At 49.2% G+C, this 19797-nt stretch overlaps 1 protein-coding gene across 17 annotated transcripts in view; it reads right to left on the reverse strand.

The window, feature by feature from the left end:
- The window catches only part of LOC138516732 (alpha-adducin-like), a 1440750-nt gene that overhangs the window by 1385735 nt on the left and 35218 nt on the right, over positions 1 to 19797 (reverse strand). For 7 of the 17 annotated variants that reach the window (XM_069632072.1, XM_069632079.1, XM_069632066.1 and 4 more), the window contains exon 1: positions 13341 to 13530. The exons of 2 other annotated variants lie outside the window; for them this stretch is intronic. In XM_069632072.1, coding sequence (XP_069488173.1) covers positions 13341 to 13522 — 182 coding nt within the window. In that variant the 5' untranslated portion in view covers positions 13523 to 13530. 8 more of the 17 variants (XM_069632081.1, XM_069632074.1, XM_069632075.1 and 5 more) reach the window with 4 other exon arrangements.

Here is a 19797-nt window from a genome sequence, read left to right on the forward strand (position 1 = left end):
CCTAATCTCGTCTGGCGAGGTGTGTTGTTCCGGCCTCAGCGCTTTGCCCCTGGTGCGCCCCTTCCCGCGTCGGCCTGCTCTCGTCATCCAGCGGCCAGTGGAGCAGCATACCGGACGTGGGAGTTGACCTCATCATACGCTCGCCAGCTTTTCATTGAGCCGGGCGCGGACAGGCGCTTGGGGGCACCATTCTTTCCCTGAAGGCACGGAGTGTGGGACGGGGGAGCGGGGTGGAGTGCTCGAGTCGGGGCTTTGCCCCCACACTCCCCCGCCTTGGTGGGGGGCCCACCTGGAGAGCGGGTGGACTTTACGGGGCTAAAGGAGCACTGGGGTGTCGGAAACGGCACCACCTTGAATCAACCGTTTACGAAGCGGTGGGAGCGCTCGGCTCCCGTCTCGCGTTGCGCGCCTTGGGCGGGCAACGAACAGGGACACCGGCAGGCTGATTCTGGGGGGGGGGGGGGGTTTGCTGCACGGAGCACCTTGGAGTGGCTGACACCCCCTGGGACACTCTTTGCTTTCGGAGCATCAGCCCTTTGGCAGCATTGGGGTGGGAGGGAGCCCAACGAGTACAATCTGCTTGGTTAGTTAAGAGCCTAGGCACCGCTTCCTTCCTCCCCCCCCCTCGGTCCCTTGGCACTGCTGGGTCACTGCTGGACTCTGTTTCAAGCCTCATCTCTGAACTTTACACGCCAACATTGATGGGCTCAGCTACAGGCCCCATCACTGAGCCTCGTGTGCTGATGTTGCTGTTCTCTACTGCACCCCCTCATCACTCAGCCTTATGTTCGGTCATCGCTAGACTCTGCTGTACGCCCCCATCTCCGTGCCTCATACGCTGTCGCGGTTGGTCTCTGCTACAAGCTCCCATCACAGAGCCTCGTACGTTGTTACTGCAGGACTCCACTGCAAGACCCCACCCCTGGCCTCACACGCTATCCTTGCTGGACTCTGCTACTAGCCCCATCACTGAATCTCACACGCTGTCACTCCTGGACTCTCCTACAAGACCCATCACCGAGCCTGGTGTGCCGTCACTGCTGAACTCTGCTACACGCCCCCTTCGCCCTTTCAAAACAGCTGGGCAGCTAATCTGATTACACCCATAGGGCAGGGGGGCTGGGGATGTCCAGGAACAGGGGAAGGGAAGGGCAGCCCCCTCCCCTGAAGGGTCCAAAGAAGGCAATAGATGGCCCCCTCTCGAAGATGTGGGCGAAATATCTCAAAGCAACTGAGGCTCAGGAGTCAGGGGACTGGTCTCACGAACACCCCGTTTCCTCTGGTCCAGATGAGCCGGACACGCCTGTTTCCCACGCTATCCTCACCAAATTTATGGGTGAGCTGGTTGACAAGATCACGGCTGCGGGGCAGGCGCAGATGGACAAGCTACGGGAGGACTTAGCAGAAGGTTTAAGAGAGATTAAACGTGATATCAACAAAGTGGAGGAGAGAGTTGATACTAACAAGAAGGCCATCCAAGAACTCACCGAAGATGCCAGGAACGTTGACAGCCTCCTGGAAACCTTGGCCGCTGCCACGCAGAATCTAGAGTTACAAGTTGAAGATCTGGAAAATAGGTAGCGGAGAGCGAATATCAGAGTTAAGGCCCTGTCTGAGGACATTCCAGATCAGGAGCTAACCTTGACCCTTAGGTCAATTTTTGCAGACCTCCTCAAGTCTGGCCGGGATCTGGAGCTGCAATTTGATAGAATCCACAGGGTGGGCCCGTGCAGATCGGATCCAGGGGCGAGGCCGAGAGATGTCTTGGTGGCCTTCCATAGTTACACTCTGAAAGAAAAAGTTCTGGAAAAGGTGAGGAAGGCTGCCCGCATTGCTCATAATGGCCACGAGATTTTTTTTGTATCGAGATCTGGCACAAATAACTCTGATTAAAAGGCGGCATATGGGTCCGGTCCTGAGTTATTTACGCTCACATCAAGTCCGCTATAGATGGTCCAAACCGTTTGGGCTGGCCTTCACCTGGCAGGGCACCCAGCACAAGATTACTACCTGCGATCAAGGAATGGCACTGTTGGGTCTAGAAGAGCAACCATCGGCACCTCCTGAGAGGATGACGGCCCACCAGGCTGGGCGCAAACCTTGGGAATGGTCCTCAGTCAAGTCTAGGACTAAGAAAAGCCAAAAAACCTCTGCATCCAGGAAAACTGTTAATGACTCAGTTGGGAGCCCTGACGAAGTGGTTGGGGGTTCCTCCACTGCCACCTGATTCGGTGGGATTTCTTGTTGGTTTGAGGTTGTGGCCGTGGAGGGCACTCGCAAATGTTGTTGTTTGTTACTGTTGAGTGGTCCACTGGAGTTTGTATTATGTGGTAGGGATGGGGGGTGGGTTGGCGTCTTGGAATGGGATTGGGTTATCCTGCGTGGGGGGGTTCCGGGTTACTTAGTGGGTCCGGCTCTCGTCTCAGGCTACGAGGGGGGTCGTGCACCAGTCGGATCCGCCCGGAGAGAGGGGTGGGGGGAGGGTGGGAGGTCACAAGAGCCCCCAACCAGGGGATTCTCAGATGTTGTGGGACCAGAGGCGGCACCCTTCTAGAGAACCGAGGGAACACGGGGCCCACCTCGCGGTGCGGCTATACGGATAATTTTAACCACCTGAATGTCTAGTGCTGATTCCCTAAGACTGCTCTCTCTAAACGTAAACTGTCTCAATTTGCAAACTAAAAGGAAAAAGGTGGAGAGGTTTTTGAGGAGGGAGCTGCCTCATATAGTTACGTTACAAGAGATTCCTGTTTCCTCAAAAGATATGCAGAGGATAAAATTCTGGGGTTATTGAAGAATGGTTCAAGCCACCCAGTCAAGCAAAAAAGGGGGGGGTTTTGATTGCTTTGCACGATGGATTGGACTCAGTCATCGTGGGAGAGCAAAAAGATGACCAAGGGAGATATCTAGCAGCGATTCTGGAGGGAAGAGGAGAGTCCTTCACGCTGGCGACCTTTTATGCACCAAATCAAGCTCAGGACCCCTTTATTCAGAAAGCCCTCTCCCGGTTGGGGAAATTTGCCCGGGCTAGCATTCTTCTAACAGGAGATTTCAATCTGGCATGGAACCCCTTGGAAGATAGGAGCTCAACTTCTTGGGGTAAGCAGGTGAGACCCTCCGGCGACCTGGTCAAGAAGATGCAGGACTTGGCCTTGGTTGACACCTGGTGGGAGATGCATGGAGATAGGGAAGGGTATACCTTTTATTCACACGCACATAGGGTTCATTCACGTATTGATTACATATGGGTGTCCAAAACGATTTTGGGGAGAAACACTGACTTAGAGTTAGGGGCTATCTCTCTGGCCGATCATGCGCCGCTGGTGTTAACATTAACTAGAACGAGGGGGACTCCGGGGATATGGAGGTGGAGGTACCCGATCATGCTTTTCAAGGATCCTGTTCTAGTTAGGGAAGTCGAGGAGAAAATAGCCGAGTTCGCTAACCACTACTGTTGGGATGACCCATTCCCGTTGGTGTGGTGGGATGCCTTGAAGGCAACCATCAGAGGGAGAATTATTGCCATCAAAGCCAGAAGAGAGCGGGAATTAAAACTAGAGGAACAGCAATTGGAAGCCAAACTCAAAGAAATTATGGCACGTATTGGTGCCTTGCAATCGGCAGCGATAAAAAGGGAATATAGAGCAGTTCGAGGGCAGTTAAATCTTATACAAACAAGAGCGGCCGAGCGCAGCCTTCTTAAGCTGCGCCAAAGATATTACGTCAAAGAAAATAAATCCGACAGTCTTCTGGCCAGGCTACTACGAAAAGACTTGGGCGACAAAACCATAATGAAGATCAGGGGGGTGGGAGGGCAAGTATACACCAAAAATCTAGATATGGTTAGCGAATTCAGCAGTTTCTATGCAGACTTGTATTCCTCCGACGGCCCGTCTCTCCCCGAGCAGGTGGCGTACCTAAATATGATCGACCTACCTCAGATTTCATCAATAGATAGGGATCTTCTGGACGCTGAAATTACCTCGGATGAAGTTAGAAGGGTCATTATCGCCCTGCTGCCCAACAAGGCTCCGGGGCCGGACGGGTTCCCGTCAGAGTTCTATAAGGCACACAAAGAGGCCTTAATTCCCCTTCTTACTAAATTGTTTAATTATATGGGCTCCGTCGGGGCCCTCCCCGAATCGATGAATGAATCCAAAGTTATTTTAATTCACAAGAAAGGCAAAGACCCAACAGATTGTGGATCCTATCGCTTTAATGAATACGGATGCTAAAATTCACGCCAGGGTCCTGGCGAACCACCTGGTTAACATCCTCCCTAAACTGATCCATACAGATCAGTCCGAGTTTGTCAGTTGCAGGTAAACATCTGATAATGTAAGGCATCTGACCCATCTTATTGAAAAGACCCTCAGGAGGGACATTCCGGCTCTCTTGCTCGCAATCGATGCCGAAAAGGCATTTGATAGGGTTGAGTGGGGATTCCTTTTTGCTGCTATGGCCAAGATGGGCTTCGGTCCGGGTTTTCTCTGACGTGTTAGGGCGAGCTACCAACACCCTGTAATCAGATTAGCAATCAATGGCCAAATTTCTTCCCCTATTTCGATAGGGAGGGGCACCAAACAAGGGTGTCCATTGTCACCTCTTCTATATGTGCTTCATTTGGAAACTTTTCTGGCTGTGGTGCGGGGTGCGGAGGATATAAAGGGAATTCCGTTTGGTGGCGCGGTTCATGAGGTGGCAGCCTTTGCGGACGACTTGATTCTAGCACTCACTCACCCTGACACGTCCCTACAGGCCGTGTCTAGGGAGCTAAGAAGGTTTGGTCAGGTGACAGGGTTAAAAGTCAATTCCCACAAATCTGAAATCCCTCCCCTCTCGCTTTCGGACGCAATGATCCACACCCTTAGTCAAAAGTATCACTTCAGATGGGTCGGTAGCTCCATAAAGTATCTGGGTATATATCTGACCAATAAGGTAGAGGACCTTTACAAGGCAAATTATCCCCCTCTTCTTCGGAAGCTCAAATCAAAGTTAGTTGACTGGGGTCCCCTGGCAATATCCTGGTTGGGCCGGGTTAACGTTTTAAAGATGGCGATATTGCCCAGTCTGCTTTATTGTTTTTCGGCTCTTCCCGCGCCCGTTCCAGCATCCTTCTTTAAGGTACTCCAGAAATTGACCAAGGGGTTCATTTGGTCCCATAAAAGGCCGAGGGTATCCGCTTCGTTAATGTGCGCTCTCCCAGTAAGGGGGGGCGTGGGCGAACCAGATTTTAAGGCCTATTACATGGCAGCTCAACTCCGCATTATTAGGGATTGGCAGAGAGATGACAGGGAGAAGGTGTGGAGGCCGATGGACAGGGCAGAGGCCGGGGGACTTCGAGGGAATACTCTGGCTCCTGAAGCCTGATAGACCTATTCAAATGTACGGTAGTGTTATAACCGCGACAACTGGATGGGCTTGGGACCAAGCGATAAGGAGAGCGCGTATCACCTCTTTCCCTTCCCCCTACACGCCGCTGCAGGGCAACCCGCAGTTTACGCCAGCATATACCCACGACACAGCCTATCGGGTCTGGCATCAAGGGGGATGTAGAATGGTGAGAGATAGGTTTGTTGGCAAGGAGGTTAAACACTTTGAGCAATGTAAAATTGACTTTGGCATAGGGGAAAGGCAGAGATTCTCTTATCTCCAGCTGAGACACTGGCTATCTCACCCGTTGATTAGGCAAGCCGGGTCTCGCCCACTCACACCGTTCGAGAAATATCTAGACACAAATTCGGGGGATGAAGGGGTTCTAGCTTCCATCTATAAACACATCAAGCTGGGTGAAGCCCTGTCGAGTAGGAGTTATGTCAGGAAATGGGAGCGTGATACTGGTATGGTGATTCCAGAGCCGGCTTGGGCGAGTCTCTGGTCTCAGATCCCTTAACTCGCAAGGTCTATTCAAATTCGGGAAATGTGGCTGGTCAGGTTAAATAAAATATTCCCAGATACGTCGGGGTTGTGCTGGAGGGGGTGCGGGGCAGAGGGCTCCTGGGCCCACGTCTGGTGGGAGTGTCCAAAAGTCGACGATTTCTGGATCCAGGTTCAAAGGGCGGTTACCCAGGTCTTGGGAGTCAAGGTGGGCCAGAACAGAGGGTTGGACTTGTTGGGGCTATACGGGGTCTTTGCAACTCTCACAGTGAAGGCAGATCGCAAGCTTTACGTGATGATGATGATGGCGGCAGCTCTGGTATGGCTTGGAAATAGAAATCCAAAGACTCACCACAGGAACATGAATGGTTGGTTAAACTTTGGTCGCTTGTAGCCTTGGAATGTCTTACGTATTCCATTCAGGGAGACCACCTACGATTTGTCTCGGAGTGGTCTATGTTATTGTCCTACCTAAAAGTGGGGGCCCGCAGGGCATGGTGTCCCAAGGCTTTGGAGCTCCTTGGCATTATTGCCCCACAGGACGAATCAGCCTTGTGAAGGTGGGGTCTAGAGGAGCCACCACTCGGTCCTGTGTAGTAGACTTAACTTGCATTAGATTCTGCTGGTTTCATGCATAAAGTTGTAATCTGGGCGGCTCTTGGAGGGGAGTCGGGGGGCCTTGTTGGTTTTCTGTACTTAGATTAAAACTGTTAATAAACATTTATTTTAAAAAATAAATAAATGTAAAAAAGAGCCTTCCCCAGGTGGGGATTTATCGATATAGGCTGCGATGGTGGAGTGCAGCAGCCCGGATCACTGGGGCAGTCGGCAGAGGCAGGTGTGCAGCCTTCATGTCAGCAGTGTCTGGAGTGCAGAGGCAATGCGCCCGCGTCCGGTGCAGGCTGAGCTGAGAGACACACTCACAGACCGCAAGCAAGAAGAACCAAACAGGGAGAACGGGGACGGTCAAGCACCCAGTGTGGCTGGGAGGTGGGAAGCAGCTGCTGGCAGACGGCAGAGGAGACTGTCAGGAGGGAGCTGCCTGCGATATTGGAAGCCCACCAGGGCTGGATTCGTGGAGCAGGGACCCCCCTGTTAGCGAGTGCAAGTGGGAAGACCGAGGCGGGACCGATCCCCCACGCCAGAGAAGCAGTGTCTCATCGGAGAGAACAGGAGGATCCAGAGGGGCCATACCCATAGCCCACTGCTGAGAGCTGCGCAGTGGAGAAGAGCACCCAGAGCGGCCAAGAGGCACAGGAGGGGACGCACAGTCAAAGTCAAGAGGGCTAAAGAGTCCATCTACATCCATGTTAGGCAAGGAAGTATAAGGGAGAGGCCATTTGGTTGGGCTCAGGGCAGAGTGATCATGGCACCAAGGCCAGGCGGAGGGTCATTTGAACCCCGATGAGGATGACAAACAGTGGCTCACCTGCGCACAGTTAGAAGGGAGTTCCAATCTCCCCACCCTAACATAGTCAATGGCGGACCCACAAAGCGGCGGAGGGAGGTCATTGCTACGCCCTGTAAAAGTGGCTAGAAGAGGTGCGAAGGGTGCGACACGATATTAGGGCAAAGAGGAGGGGGCAGGTCTCCTCCCATCGAACCTTACTACGCACTATGTCCAAAAAACAAGGGGAAGGACATGCAATCTGATCCCCAAGTCAGTGAATAAAACACAGGAGGGCAATCTGCAGAGACTCTGGAGCAGAGACAGCAAGGTACCAGCTGGGGGAAGATCAGGTGCCCGGGGCAGGAGAGGATTTGGGGGGCACTGGAAGGCACTGCAAAAGATTAAGTGGTCACCCAGGAAGTCCTTTGCCAATGCTTTCAGGATTTTGGGGACAAGACAGTGAACACCATTCAATCGCAGTTGAGCGTGGTGCAAGCAGTACTGTCCCAATCGTTGTAAGAGGTGAATGGGGACATATCGAAACAAGAGGAGCGAGCCAATGCAGCGGAGAGCGCCATACAAGAGGTTGCAGAGGACACAAGGAAGATCGACAAGCTGGTAGAGCAATTAGCAAGGGTTACACAGAACCTTGAGACCCAGAGCAAAGGCCTTGAAAACCGCTTGAGAAGATCTAACTTCAGAATAAAGGGTCTCGCTGAGGCCAGTGGCGGACAAGGATCTACGCACAATGGCGCAGCTGGAGGTACAAGACTGGTCGGGGTAGAGTAGGACCACATACAAATAGGGAATAGCCAGGGGCCTGACCCAGTGATGTAGTGGTGGCTTACAAGAGTATCGGAAGAAGGTGCCCGCAGCTGCCAGAAGGGCCAGATCAATCAAATACAATGGCTCGGAACTTCAGGTATTCCAGGACCTAGCCCAGACCATCCTGGTGAAGTGTATGGTGATGACCCCGGTGGTGTGTGCCCTAATGCGAGCGGAAATACGCTATGAATGGAACTTTCCCTTTGGACTACTATTTGAATAGGAAGGGGAACTGCATCGGGTCACCACCTCCAAGGAAGGTACGAGGGTCCTGAATATTGAGAACGAAGGGTCACCAAGGCAAGAACAAAGACCAGCGAGAGAACCGCTCAAGAAGAGAATGTGGGAGTGGATGAAGTTTTCTACAAAGGGCTAAAATAAACGAGGCGCAAGGGACCCGGTTAAAGTGGAAGGTTCCCACACATCCATTGACACAGGAGAGCAACACGGAGGGGAAAAGGGTGGTTACAGGAAGCAATGTTGTAACCCGCCTCAGGGTGGTAGTTAGTGAAAAGGTACCGGGGCAGGTGGATGGTACAGGATGTCTTGGTTTATCTACATGGATTTAGGGGGGCCTGCAAAGGTTTGCTCTGGGTTGTTACAAGTGCTCAATTCCAGAGATGGAGGGTCGGGGGGGCTAGAGGCTGGTTGAGCCGCCAAGAGATGGGGAAAGGGAGTGGGTGAAGGGGGAGGGGGATATCCGAACGGCAGCCACTCATTAGTGCGAGCCAAAAGGTAAGACGACCATGAGAAAGAGGGAAGTGCTTCGGGTGACCTCCCTAAACTTGGGGCTTAACCCCAGTTAAGAGAAGGAATGTGGAACAGTTCTTGGGGTGGGGGAAGTTGGGAATGGTAGCCCTCCAAGAGAGGCACGTTCGGAGGCGAGACACGCATATGCTGAAAATCAAGGGGTACCACCATCTGTTCCAATCCAATGCCCCAGGGAATACTGGGGGGGGGTGTTAATCACCATTAGGGACATCCCAGGCTTCCAGGTCATAGCTACAAAGGGGGACACAGAGGGTATGTATCTCAATGGTAGAGGGGGTCATATACAGTGGCAGCATTATATGCCTCCAATGTGGGGCAAGGTGGATTCTTGCGTGCAACACTCACCAAATTGGAGACTTTTGCCAAAGGGCAGATATTATTGGTAGGCGATTTTAATCTGGCATGGGACCCAGAGTAGATAGGAGCGCAAGGGTGTTCCACAAAAGGTGGCGCCATCTGGGGGCTACACATTTTGCTCCAACGTTCATAGATCCTTCTCAGGGATAGATTACTCCTGGATTTCGAGGTCACTATTGGGTAGGGTCGCGGGGATAGAGCTAGGAGTGATCAGCCTGTCAGACCAAGCGACCATAACAATTACCTTAAATATGGGGCAGAATGAACCACGTCAATGGCGGTGGACGTTCCCTAGCAACATCCTTAAGGATGGAGTCCTATGTGAGGACATAAATAATACAATCTTGGATTACTTTGCATTTAACACAACAGAGGGTGTACATGACCAGGTGGTGTGGGGCGCGTTTAGGGCTACATTGAGGGGGGAAATCATTGCGATGAAGTGTCAGAGAGACAAACAACTAGGTCTGTTAAAGGAGGAATCGGAAGCTAAACCTAAACAAATAATGGCTCAAATGGCAGATAACACAGGGAGTACGCTGCAAAAGGAATATCGAATGATTAGGGGGCAATTAGATGTTTTACAGACTAGAGCTGCAGACGTTTCATTGCTCTACGTCCAACAGAGGTATTATGTCAAAGCCTATAAGGCGGATCGCCTGTTAGGGAGGTTGATTAGGAAAAGCATAGAAGACAATCCTTCAAATAAAGGTAGGGTGGAAAGAAAGCACTGATCTACCTGACACAATTTCGGTCTTCAAAGAGTATTATTCATCCATGTAGACATCACATTCCCCTGAGGAGGTAGACCAAAAAGGGAATACCTCCCCCAGTGCCATCTCCCTAAGATCACTCCTCAAGAACGTGAAGAACTTGAGGGAGACATTACGCCCCAAGAAGTAATGGCGGCTATAGCTTCCTTGCTATGAGGAAAGGCCCTAGGGCCAGGCAGCTTTCCAGCATGTTTCTACAAAACCTTTAGAGAAGCACTGACAGTGCGCTTTCGGGTTGGCATATCACCCAGACAATGGAAGAAGCCATGGTTGTGCTGCTCCCAAAGCCGGGTAAGGATCTCACTCTATGCGGTTCGTACCAGCTAATTGCCCTTGTTAATTTAGACACAAAGAGCTACACCTAGGTTCTGGCGACACACCTGGATAAACTCCTCCCCAAACTGATTCAGCGGGTCTGTCATCTGATTGAAAAAGGTAATAAATCTAGAACCCCTGCACTTATACTAGCGTTGGATGACAAGAAGGCATTCAACCGGGTCAAACGGCCATTCCGCTTACATACCATGGAGAGTATGGGATTTGTTCTAAATTCCTTTCAATGGAAAGGGCTAACTACCAAACTCCCTCCATGCGCCTGGCAATCAACGGGCAACTTTCCCAGAGGATCACAGTCTCATGGGGCACTAAGCAGGGTTGCCCGCTCTTAAACGCCAGCATTAGGGCCTCCCAGGATAGTAGAGGGATTTGAGGGTGAGGAGCGTAGAGTCGCAGCGTCTGCTGATGACATGCTCCTCTTGATCACAGAACCAGAAGCCTCATTTCCAGGGATCTTGCGAGAACTTCTTCGATTGGAGGGGCAGGGGGGTGGGAGTGGCAGGGTTAAAAATAAATGCCCACGAGTCAGAGTTAGTAAACTTGACCACACCCTCATAAAAGGTTCAGGAATTATGGAGTATAGTAACCTACAGATGTGCGGAAACCGCCATTTGGTATTAGGGGGTCAAGATAACTGGTTCTCTGGGTGCTCTTTACCGTGTTAACTACCCACCCTTAGCAGAAAAGCTAAGGAGGATAAATGCCCTTAAAATGGTAATTTGCCAAAAATCCTGTACTATTTCACGGCCCTGCCAGTGGGGGTTCCTCAGGGTTTCTTCAGGACCCTTCAAAAACATGTGGGCTCATTTATTTGGAACCGCAAGAGACTCAGGGTAGCTATGCAGATGCTAATTTCTCCCAGAAGCATCGGAGGGCTGTGAGCGCCAAACTTGCGCCTCCATTTTCTTGCGGCTCAAGTCAGAGTGACCCGGGATTGGTTCAGGGGTCATCGCGAGAAGGTCTGGTGTTGAATGGACAAAGCAGTACTCTGGCTTGCCGCTGCATGCGGTGTTGTGGCGACCCAAGGGGAATAGACGTGCAAACATGTACTGTAGCAGGATAGGGGCCCTAGTGGGGGACTCATGGGATGAGCTGGTGCAGAGGGTGAACATGACCACCTTCCACTACCCGCTGAAGTCGCTGTTTAGGAATCCTGAGTTCACAACCGGTATGGAAAGGGGTGCCTTCAATGGGCGGTAGGTGGCAGAGTGCCTCAAACTATGTGAAATGTTCTCAGGTCAGGACATTAAATCCTTTGCACAGTGCAAGTTTGACTTCGGGCTAGATGAGGGGGAGAGGTATCGCTATTCAACGGAGGCACTGGCTGACGAACCCAATGGTCAGGTCAGCGGCTGCCAGGAATCTCACACCCTATGAACGGTTCGTAACGGGGACAGGCATTTGGTAGGAGCGTTATATGGGATTATAGCAGAAGAGGCAAGGAGCCAGGCATGGCACTATATGGAGCAGTGGGAAACTGCAGTGGGGCAGTTGCTGGAAGGGGAATGTTGGACTCTGTTATGGGCAGATATCCCCAAGCTCACGCAGGCCATCCAAATTCAGGAGATATGGATTAAGGTAATGGTCCAAAGGAATCTCACCCCAGAAAAACTACATAAATTCTACCCAACTGCATCAGCACTCTGCTGGAGGGGATGTGTGGAACTGGGATTGTGGAGGCATATCTGGTGGGAATGCCCATTCATAGAGCCTTATTGGGACATGATCCGTGCAGCAATTCATAGTATTTTTGGGAGTCAGATGCCCGGGACAACATAGGGATGACCATCCTTCGAATGGGCAGGGTTCTGGAAAATCTACCCACGAAAGCTCAAAGAAAGACACAAGTCATCTTGATAGTGGCAGCAACGCTTGTGGTAGCACACAAATGGAAGCAAAAAGCTGCCCACACAGAACATAAATGGGTTAGTAAAATCTGGAACTTTGTGGCTCTGGAGTGGGTGATCTATTCGATTCTGGTGGATCACCAAAGGTTTCTCTCAGACTGGGAGATTGTCCTACATCACCTGCAGCAGGACTCTTGAGCCACATGGTGCCTGAGGAAAATGAGATTGCTGGGGCTGGTGTAAGTAATGGCTCCACTTGGGGAGAGTGTCTTCACAGGAAGCTGGGAGGAGATGTGGCTGAAGTTTCTAGGGGAGATGAGTACTATGGGGGGTGGTTCTGAAACAGTGCAAGGGTACATACACCGGCTGGCAAGAGAGCTAGCCACTCACAGAAACTTGGGACCGGGAACCATCTACAGAGTTTATGGACTCGTCAGGAGCTGGGGGGGATGGGACTGGGTGCATTGCTGGTTACATCTGTTCTTACAGCCCCACTGTGGAGACTATAAGATTGTGAGAAGTCGCGGCCTAGATGAGGCGACACGGAAGGCAGAGACGGCACGAGGATGGCATTCTGAGCCCGGGCGGCGACAGATGCCACTGCAGCTCGGCGGTCCTCCTGAACACCAGATCACTGTCCTTCCTGCAAGTCATCCCTCATCACATTACCTGCAGTCTCTAAGTAAGACAGCTAAGCACAGGAATAAAGCACAGTGAGGCAATTGTGTCATAGTTGTACACCTTTTGGCAATAAAGCCTGTTATTCTAAATATTCTCAGTATACCTGTCCTATGTTGGCCACAACACCCACCCCTCCAAAGAGGTGAGAGTTCCCCCCAATACATTTTTCTCCATTTCCAGCCCTGTGTGGGTGTGTGTATATATATATATATATACCCACACACACAGTGACTTAGATCAGACCACGGTCTGTGCAGTAGCTGTACAGCAGTTACTGCGAGTATTCCAGAGCATGAACTGTACCGTAAATGAGCTTCGGAGCAACTACTCTGTCTACGATACCAACAACAAAAGGCTGCCCTGTGTAATTTCAAAACCAGGTGTTTAGAAAGGCACGTACTTACAATTTGTGTTATTTCAATGTGTGATAAGTACAATACAAAGAATTACAGCTTCAGCTGCAGCCTCTCATACCCGCCTAACCTCAGGGTTTTTACGCTCTTCTCCGGCTCTCCGGTGAAGAGCAGGAGTCTCTTTGCCGTCCTTCCCCGGGCCAGCATCACCGGACTGAGACCCCCGTGCCTGCCACTGCTAATCAGCTGCCCTTCAGCCGCAGTCTCAGACTCTTGATGTGCACTCGTTGCGGGCTGCGGCGCTGCCCCCATCTGTGTGTACGCACCTATCGTGGCGCTGCCCTGCCCTGCCCTGCTGTTGCTGAGCTGACGCACAGTGCAGAGGCACTGGAGACATCCATCCTTCCTTCATCCGGCCGCCTTCCCTCGGAGTGCACCTTCCTTTCGGCTGGGCATCTGCAGGCTGGTGCTTGTAGCATGTGTGTGTGTGTGCCAGCCCCAGGAGCCTCCAATTAATGTAACCCTAGCGTCACTAAACCCGTAAACCCATTTCCCAAAAACGCAAAATAATCCTTACATTGCATTCATATATATACGGTTTATATTGTGATACTGGTTGCATGATGTTCAGTTGGTTTGTTTCTAATGACAGGTACTCTACCTGAATGACATGTAGGTGGGGCATGTGGGCGGAGTCGTGTGTGGCTATGGGCGGGTTTTTTATGTAGGGAGGTTTGCTCTTCAACCTTCATTTCCAGAGGTTGCAAAAGGGCTCGCCTTACCAATATAACAACGCATGGGTGAGAACGATCTAAGTTAATGGACGCTAAAAGAAATGCATATACAATTCACTAGAAGAGCTGGATCGCACGCACTCACCTGATGTTGCCTGGAAACTGAAAAGCAGCGTTTGGTAAAGATAGGCCTTATGGTGTGTTCATTATCGAGTGAAACACACATTTAAAGTCCGTGTGAGACCCGATAGCACCGTGTGTTAGTTTAAAAGTTTGCCGATATTTTCTAAAACACCTTTAAGGATCCATGACGTGTTTCTGAAGCTTAAAGTCGTCGTGACGTTGGACCTAATACGTCTCCGTGCTTAGCCTGAGCATCATGGAGGAGGGAGGACTTCATGCCGGGCACGTGCAGGTTTTTTTTTATTGTGTATTTATAAGGCGCTTATACATCTCGGAAGTGTTTCGAAGCGCCAGGTATATTTAGGTGCCAGTGGGTGTTATACATCAGCATCCATTTAAGCTTTCACAGGCAATTGATACGTCAGAGTAAATAACGGCACAAAGAGAAATGATCTGTATCTTGTCTTTAATTCTAACTCGAACTGAAACTCGGGCGGAAGCCCCGCCCACACGAAACCCGTGGGTCGCAGCCCACCAACATAGCAATAGAAATGGGCTATTTCACGTGCCCACGAGCATAGCACTAGAAATGAGACATTATATCTCCCCCTTCCTCAACACGTTGAGTGGAGTCTTTTCAGTTCATTTCCTCTATCCACCGTGATGGTTTCTTATCACTCTTCTTGCCAACTTTCTGTGACCAAAAAGATGTAGGATCTTTCAAGTTTGATAAATAAAAATTACCATAACAATGACATCATAGGAAAATACAAAACATACAAACAGCAAAACATGGAAAGATGTTAAAAATGTATAATTCTGTATCCTAAAGCTAGCAGAGGGCTAAGGATGTTGCTGTTGGGCTGCGGCAAGTGTGTTAGAGTCTCGCTATTTATTCTGCTGGACATTTCTATTTCTTGCCTTGGAGGAGAGAGGAGGTGCATGTGCCTTTACCTTTAACTACTGGTCCCAATCACCTGGCCACCTGGTACTTAAGGCCGCCTCCAACACCCTTGCAGCGCTAAGCACCGTGGTGCAAAGGGCTGAGGACGTTGCTGTTGAGCTGTTTGGCGAGTGGCGTTGATGCTTAACTATGACGATTGGGACATAAACAAGTCATGTGCCCACTACCATATCTACATCTACAGCAACGCTGAAAACACGAGCGCAGACAAAACGTGAGTGCATTGCGGACGGCAAGGGAATCAAGGTACCTCAAAGTGATCGACAACAGAAAGTAAGTCATTACTATTCATGCGCGTCCCCTGGCGATGTCATTGAGGCACCTCCACATAACCACAACGAAATACCTGCTAAAACAACTATATTGACACTAAATGCTAGTGTTGCCAAAGTTACAGAAGACGCAGATACATTTCCTGAGGTTTTTGATGTTGATACCTCCATTCAACACGAATTAAGGTCAGAAAGATGTGCCATCCTGCTCAACCGTCTCTGTGATAACCTGGGTATCACTGGTCAGCCTCTGGCGTGGCTGACTTCTTTCCTCTCCGACCGACCCTCCCAGGTCCAGCTTGGGTCTTTCCTCTCCGATATCTTTGTCTCTACCTGCGGTGTCCCCCAGGGATCTAACCTCTCTCCCTGGCTGTTCAAAAATGACCTGGCACTCTACAAGAGACCTGGTTAAGTTCCACTCCATTGGTAATAGACTTCAAAATTGCTGTGAACCCAGCCATACTCCCAGAAAGGGGACATCCAATGGCAGGCCTGGTAACCTTGGTAAGAAGCTCAACAGGTTTCGACATCCTTAATTCAACAAATAACTCTCCCTACATCCAAGAGTCTACGATCGTAAAATTGGACGGCAAATCCCAGGTAATAGAACAAATGGCCATAATAAACGTGTACTGGAACCATGGAAGAGCGGGGCAACAAAGAGTTTATCGATGCAGTTTCAACCATCATCGATCGCCTACTTGTCGAACAAAAGGGTTCCAACATAATACTCTGCGGCGATTTAAATATCGATTATTTCAACTCGAAGACACCCCAGAGTAAAAACTTATCGTCAAAATGGATGAAGGAAATGAGTGGAAGAAACTTACAAATGTTAAATGGATGTACACAAGGCGACATACCACCGGCTCTGACATGGAATCGAGAGAATCATGGCTCTACAATTGATTATATTTTTGTATCGGCGGATCTCCACCAACGGGTGAAAACTCTAAAAGTGAGCCAAATGGAAAATAGTGACCATGACATGTTAATCATGGAATTCAGGAACGCTGAAGGAATTGCTAAAGCAAAATGGTCACAGAAAATCAAGGTGGAAGCGAATAGAGTGAGATTAAGACTGGCTGAAGATGAGGTAATTCAGATATCTAAGCAATACTCTAGTGGAGGATCTACACTTGAATATGCTCATCTATTGGCCGACTTTAAAATAAGCAACGGCGGATCCAAACATGCTAATATGAAACGTCTTCACTGTTTTGACTTGGATATATTAGTACAAAAATGACTTATGAGACAAACAATTCGAAACGCTCGGTCTGCTGGCAATGACATAAGGGGGCCAATTATGAAGGCTGCAAAACAAAGACATAAAAATTGGATTCGATCACATAAAAGTCTAATGTTACAAAGAGACGCAGAGCGGATGTTAGAATGCCTCCTAAATAAGAACACTAGAGTGTTCTGGAATATTATCAACAACACACAAGCCCCCCAAGTGGCCCTACAGGTATCGATGGTCCTGGAATCTGCATGGATAGCTCACTTCAATGAGCTTTACAAAGCCAACGAAAGCCCCTTAAACTCGTATGTTTCAACCATCAACAAATGGGCCTTAGCCTTTCCAAAAGATGAGATCATAAGAATAATTACGCAGGCAAATAACTCACGTTCCTCTGGTCCAGACGGTCTAACAAACTTCACGATCAAGCAACAACCTGCACTATGGCAAACGTCTGTGTGGCCCTCTTTCAGAGAATAAATGATCAGTGTCAAACACCAAAGTCTTGGAAATCGGCAGTGATTGTGCCGGTGTTTAAAAAAAGGGGACAGAACTTGCCCAAAAAACTATCGCCCAGTTGCATTACTTGACGTCTTATGGAAGATCTACGCAACCATGTTACAAACTAAACTAGTAAAATGGGCCAAAAGTTCTAAACATGTAGGCGTTAGACAGACCGGTTTTGTTAAGCAGGTTGGCTGTTCGCTGAACCTGTTGCTACTGAATCTATTGAAAATGGAGGCGATAAGAGCGGAAAAAACAATATATCTCACATTCATTGACTTCTCCTACGCGTTTGATACGATTGACCGGGGCCTTCTATGGAACAAAATGCGAACGTGGGGTTGGCCGGAAGATCTCATGGCTGCAATAAAAGAACTGCACACTGACACCTCTATCAGGATAGCTTGGATCAATCAGGCACTTTGTCAGCACCGGTCCAAACATTTAAGGGAGTTAAACAGGGCTGCCCTTTTTGCAGCTGCTATATTTAGCCTGTTCATATCGGACATTGGAATTTCCATCAAAGAGGTTAAATCTTTTCCCCCAACAATGCATAGATCCCATCTGAGTTGGCTATTATATGCTGATGACATTGTTTTGCTGGACTTAACTCCAATTGGTTTACAAAGAAAAATCGACGCAGTCCAACAATATGTGGCCAAAAATCACCTACTTATCAACACAAAGAAGTGAGAAATTCTTGACCTCAAAAACCTTAAAGGGAGGAGAACAAGCCGGTCAATGCGTCTATCTTGGTCTATGGGGCCTAAAAACCTGCAGATATCACCTAGTGTAAAATACCTGGGCATGACCATCAGTTCGTGTATTAATGACGAACCTTGGGCGACGGTGACAAAATGCAAATGTAAACAACTGGCGATTCAGGCCTTGGTGTTAAAAAAGAGATTTGGTAAGTTCTCCCTGAAACCTGTGATACGATTTTACAATCAAAAGGTGATACCAGTACTAACGTATGGGGCTGAAAATGCCCTGGGTTGTTCGTGGTAGCTGTGGCCTACACTCGAGAACATCTACTGGTCTAAAGTATTAGGCTTATCAAAAGGAATATCGACAGCCTCAATTCGATATGAACTATCGCTGATATCCATCCACGCACAAGTCTGTTGGATCTTGCTGTCGTTGTACCGGAAAACGAAAGCATGCAAACAAATTCCACAATTTGAAATCTTTCATGGCGCCACCTCATCAGCTCCAGGTGTAATGGCAATGTGGCTACAACGATGTGAAAACTTGATGGCAGAATACGATATTACTCCAGAGATGCTTCATGGTAATCCTGATGCAGCAAAAACAAAAATCTGGCGGATGGATTGGGATCAGACTTTCACTACAAGGGGTGCATCTAAATTATTGTGCGTGGTACCACCTGAAGCTCGTGCTTTTAACACTTTGCAAAAATACATTGCTTTATTCCCTGACCCAAACGCCAGACGGTTATTCATGTATTTCCGACTTAACATGTTTAAAACAAGGAACGGTTACGAGCATGGATGGTAAACCAGGATCTGGATCCGTTGTGTCGCTGGTGTACACAAGAAACTGAAACTTTAAAACATCTAGTGTTATTCTGCACTATCCTGCGAACAGAAAGAACTCGGTATCTGGGCATTTGGAGTGAATCTCATCTGTCTCTCAACGCGGAAGACTGGTGGCAACAAATGTTCAATGGAACAGATATGAAACTGATATTGCCTTTGACATATTTTCTGGCAATAATTGAAAAGCGGCTATTGTCCTAAGACACCCTTGAACGCTGTTGATACTCTAATTGCACCCCAGAGTAATGTTTATCAAGGCTGTAATAAGAAGATAAGTGTGAGTCGTGAAATGAACATGTTGTACTAGATGTAATGAGTAATAAGGAATGGCTTTATTTTAAAGGTTTGTAAGTAAACCAATAAAATTATTAATAAAAAAAAAGAATGCTAAGACCTAGCAGATGCTGTGTGATGGTGTTACACTGTGCCACTTGCTTTCACTGCTGGTTCACCTAAGGGTTGTACCGGCAAGAGTGCAGGACAGAGTCAAGCAGCTGTCAGGTCAGTGGATTGGTCTGAGTGCAATCAAAGTAATCGCCTACCAGTCCATTGTATAGACAGACTAATTAATGTGTTGCATGCTTTGTCCTAGAGCCTGACTTAGAATCACATAAATTGCCTGCCACTGTAAAAAGCAGTAGGATCTGTCACTGAAATCTGTAGGGGGTAGGGCTGCTTCAAAAGCAGTAGCCTACTGCCTAAATCTGTAGGGTTGGCAAGTATGTCTACGTGCCACTTGTGGTGCAGCCACTGTCATCAGCATCTCTGTCTTCTCTGTACTCAGAGTCCAGCTCAGAGGAGTCCTCCTCTTGAGAGATGTGGGTATTTCCCTGGGTGCGATCACCTTCGAAGCTTCGGAAGAATGATGAGCACCATGTGATGGTGCCTTGTGGACTTGGGGTAGTTATCATGGACCCTTGTATATGTGTCACAGTAATGGGTTGAGGCTTGAATGCAGGGACGTCTTTGGCATCTTGTGACTGTCTTACCAGTACTCGATCCCCTATTGGTATGTTGCAGGGCTTTGCCCTTCGTATATCAGCATATTCCTTCATCTTTTCTTTGCTCTCCTTGCCCTTTGTTCGTGCTACGTCGACATAGGTGTCTGGGAGAGCAGCGCTTGAATTGTGTGGCTTTGTGGTTCTTGCCACTCGTCCAAAATGTAATGCTGAAGGACAGGCTCCTGTC

Source organism: Ambystoma mexicanum, chromosome 6q (genome assembly GCF_040938575.1).
Source record: "Ambystoma mexicanum isolate Mex_15411 chromosome 6q, UKY_AmexF1_1, whole genome shotgun sequence".
Taxonomy (NCBI): domain Eukaryota; kingdom Metazoa; phylum Chordata; class Amphibia; order Caudata; family Ambystomatidae; genus Ambystoma; species Ambystoma mexicanum.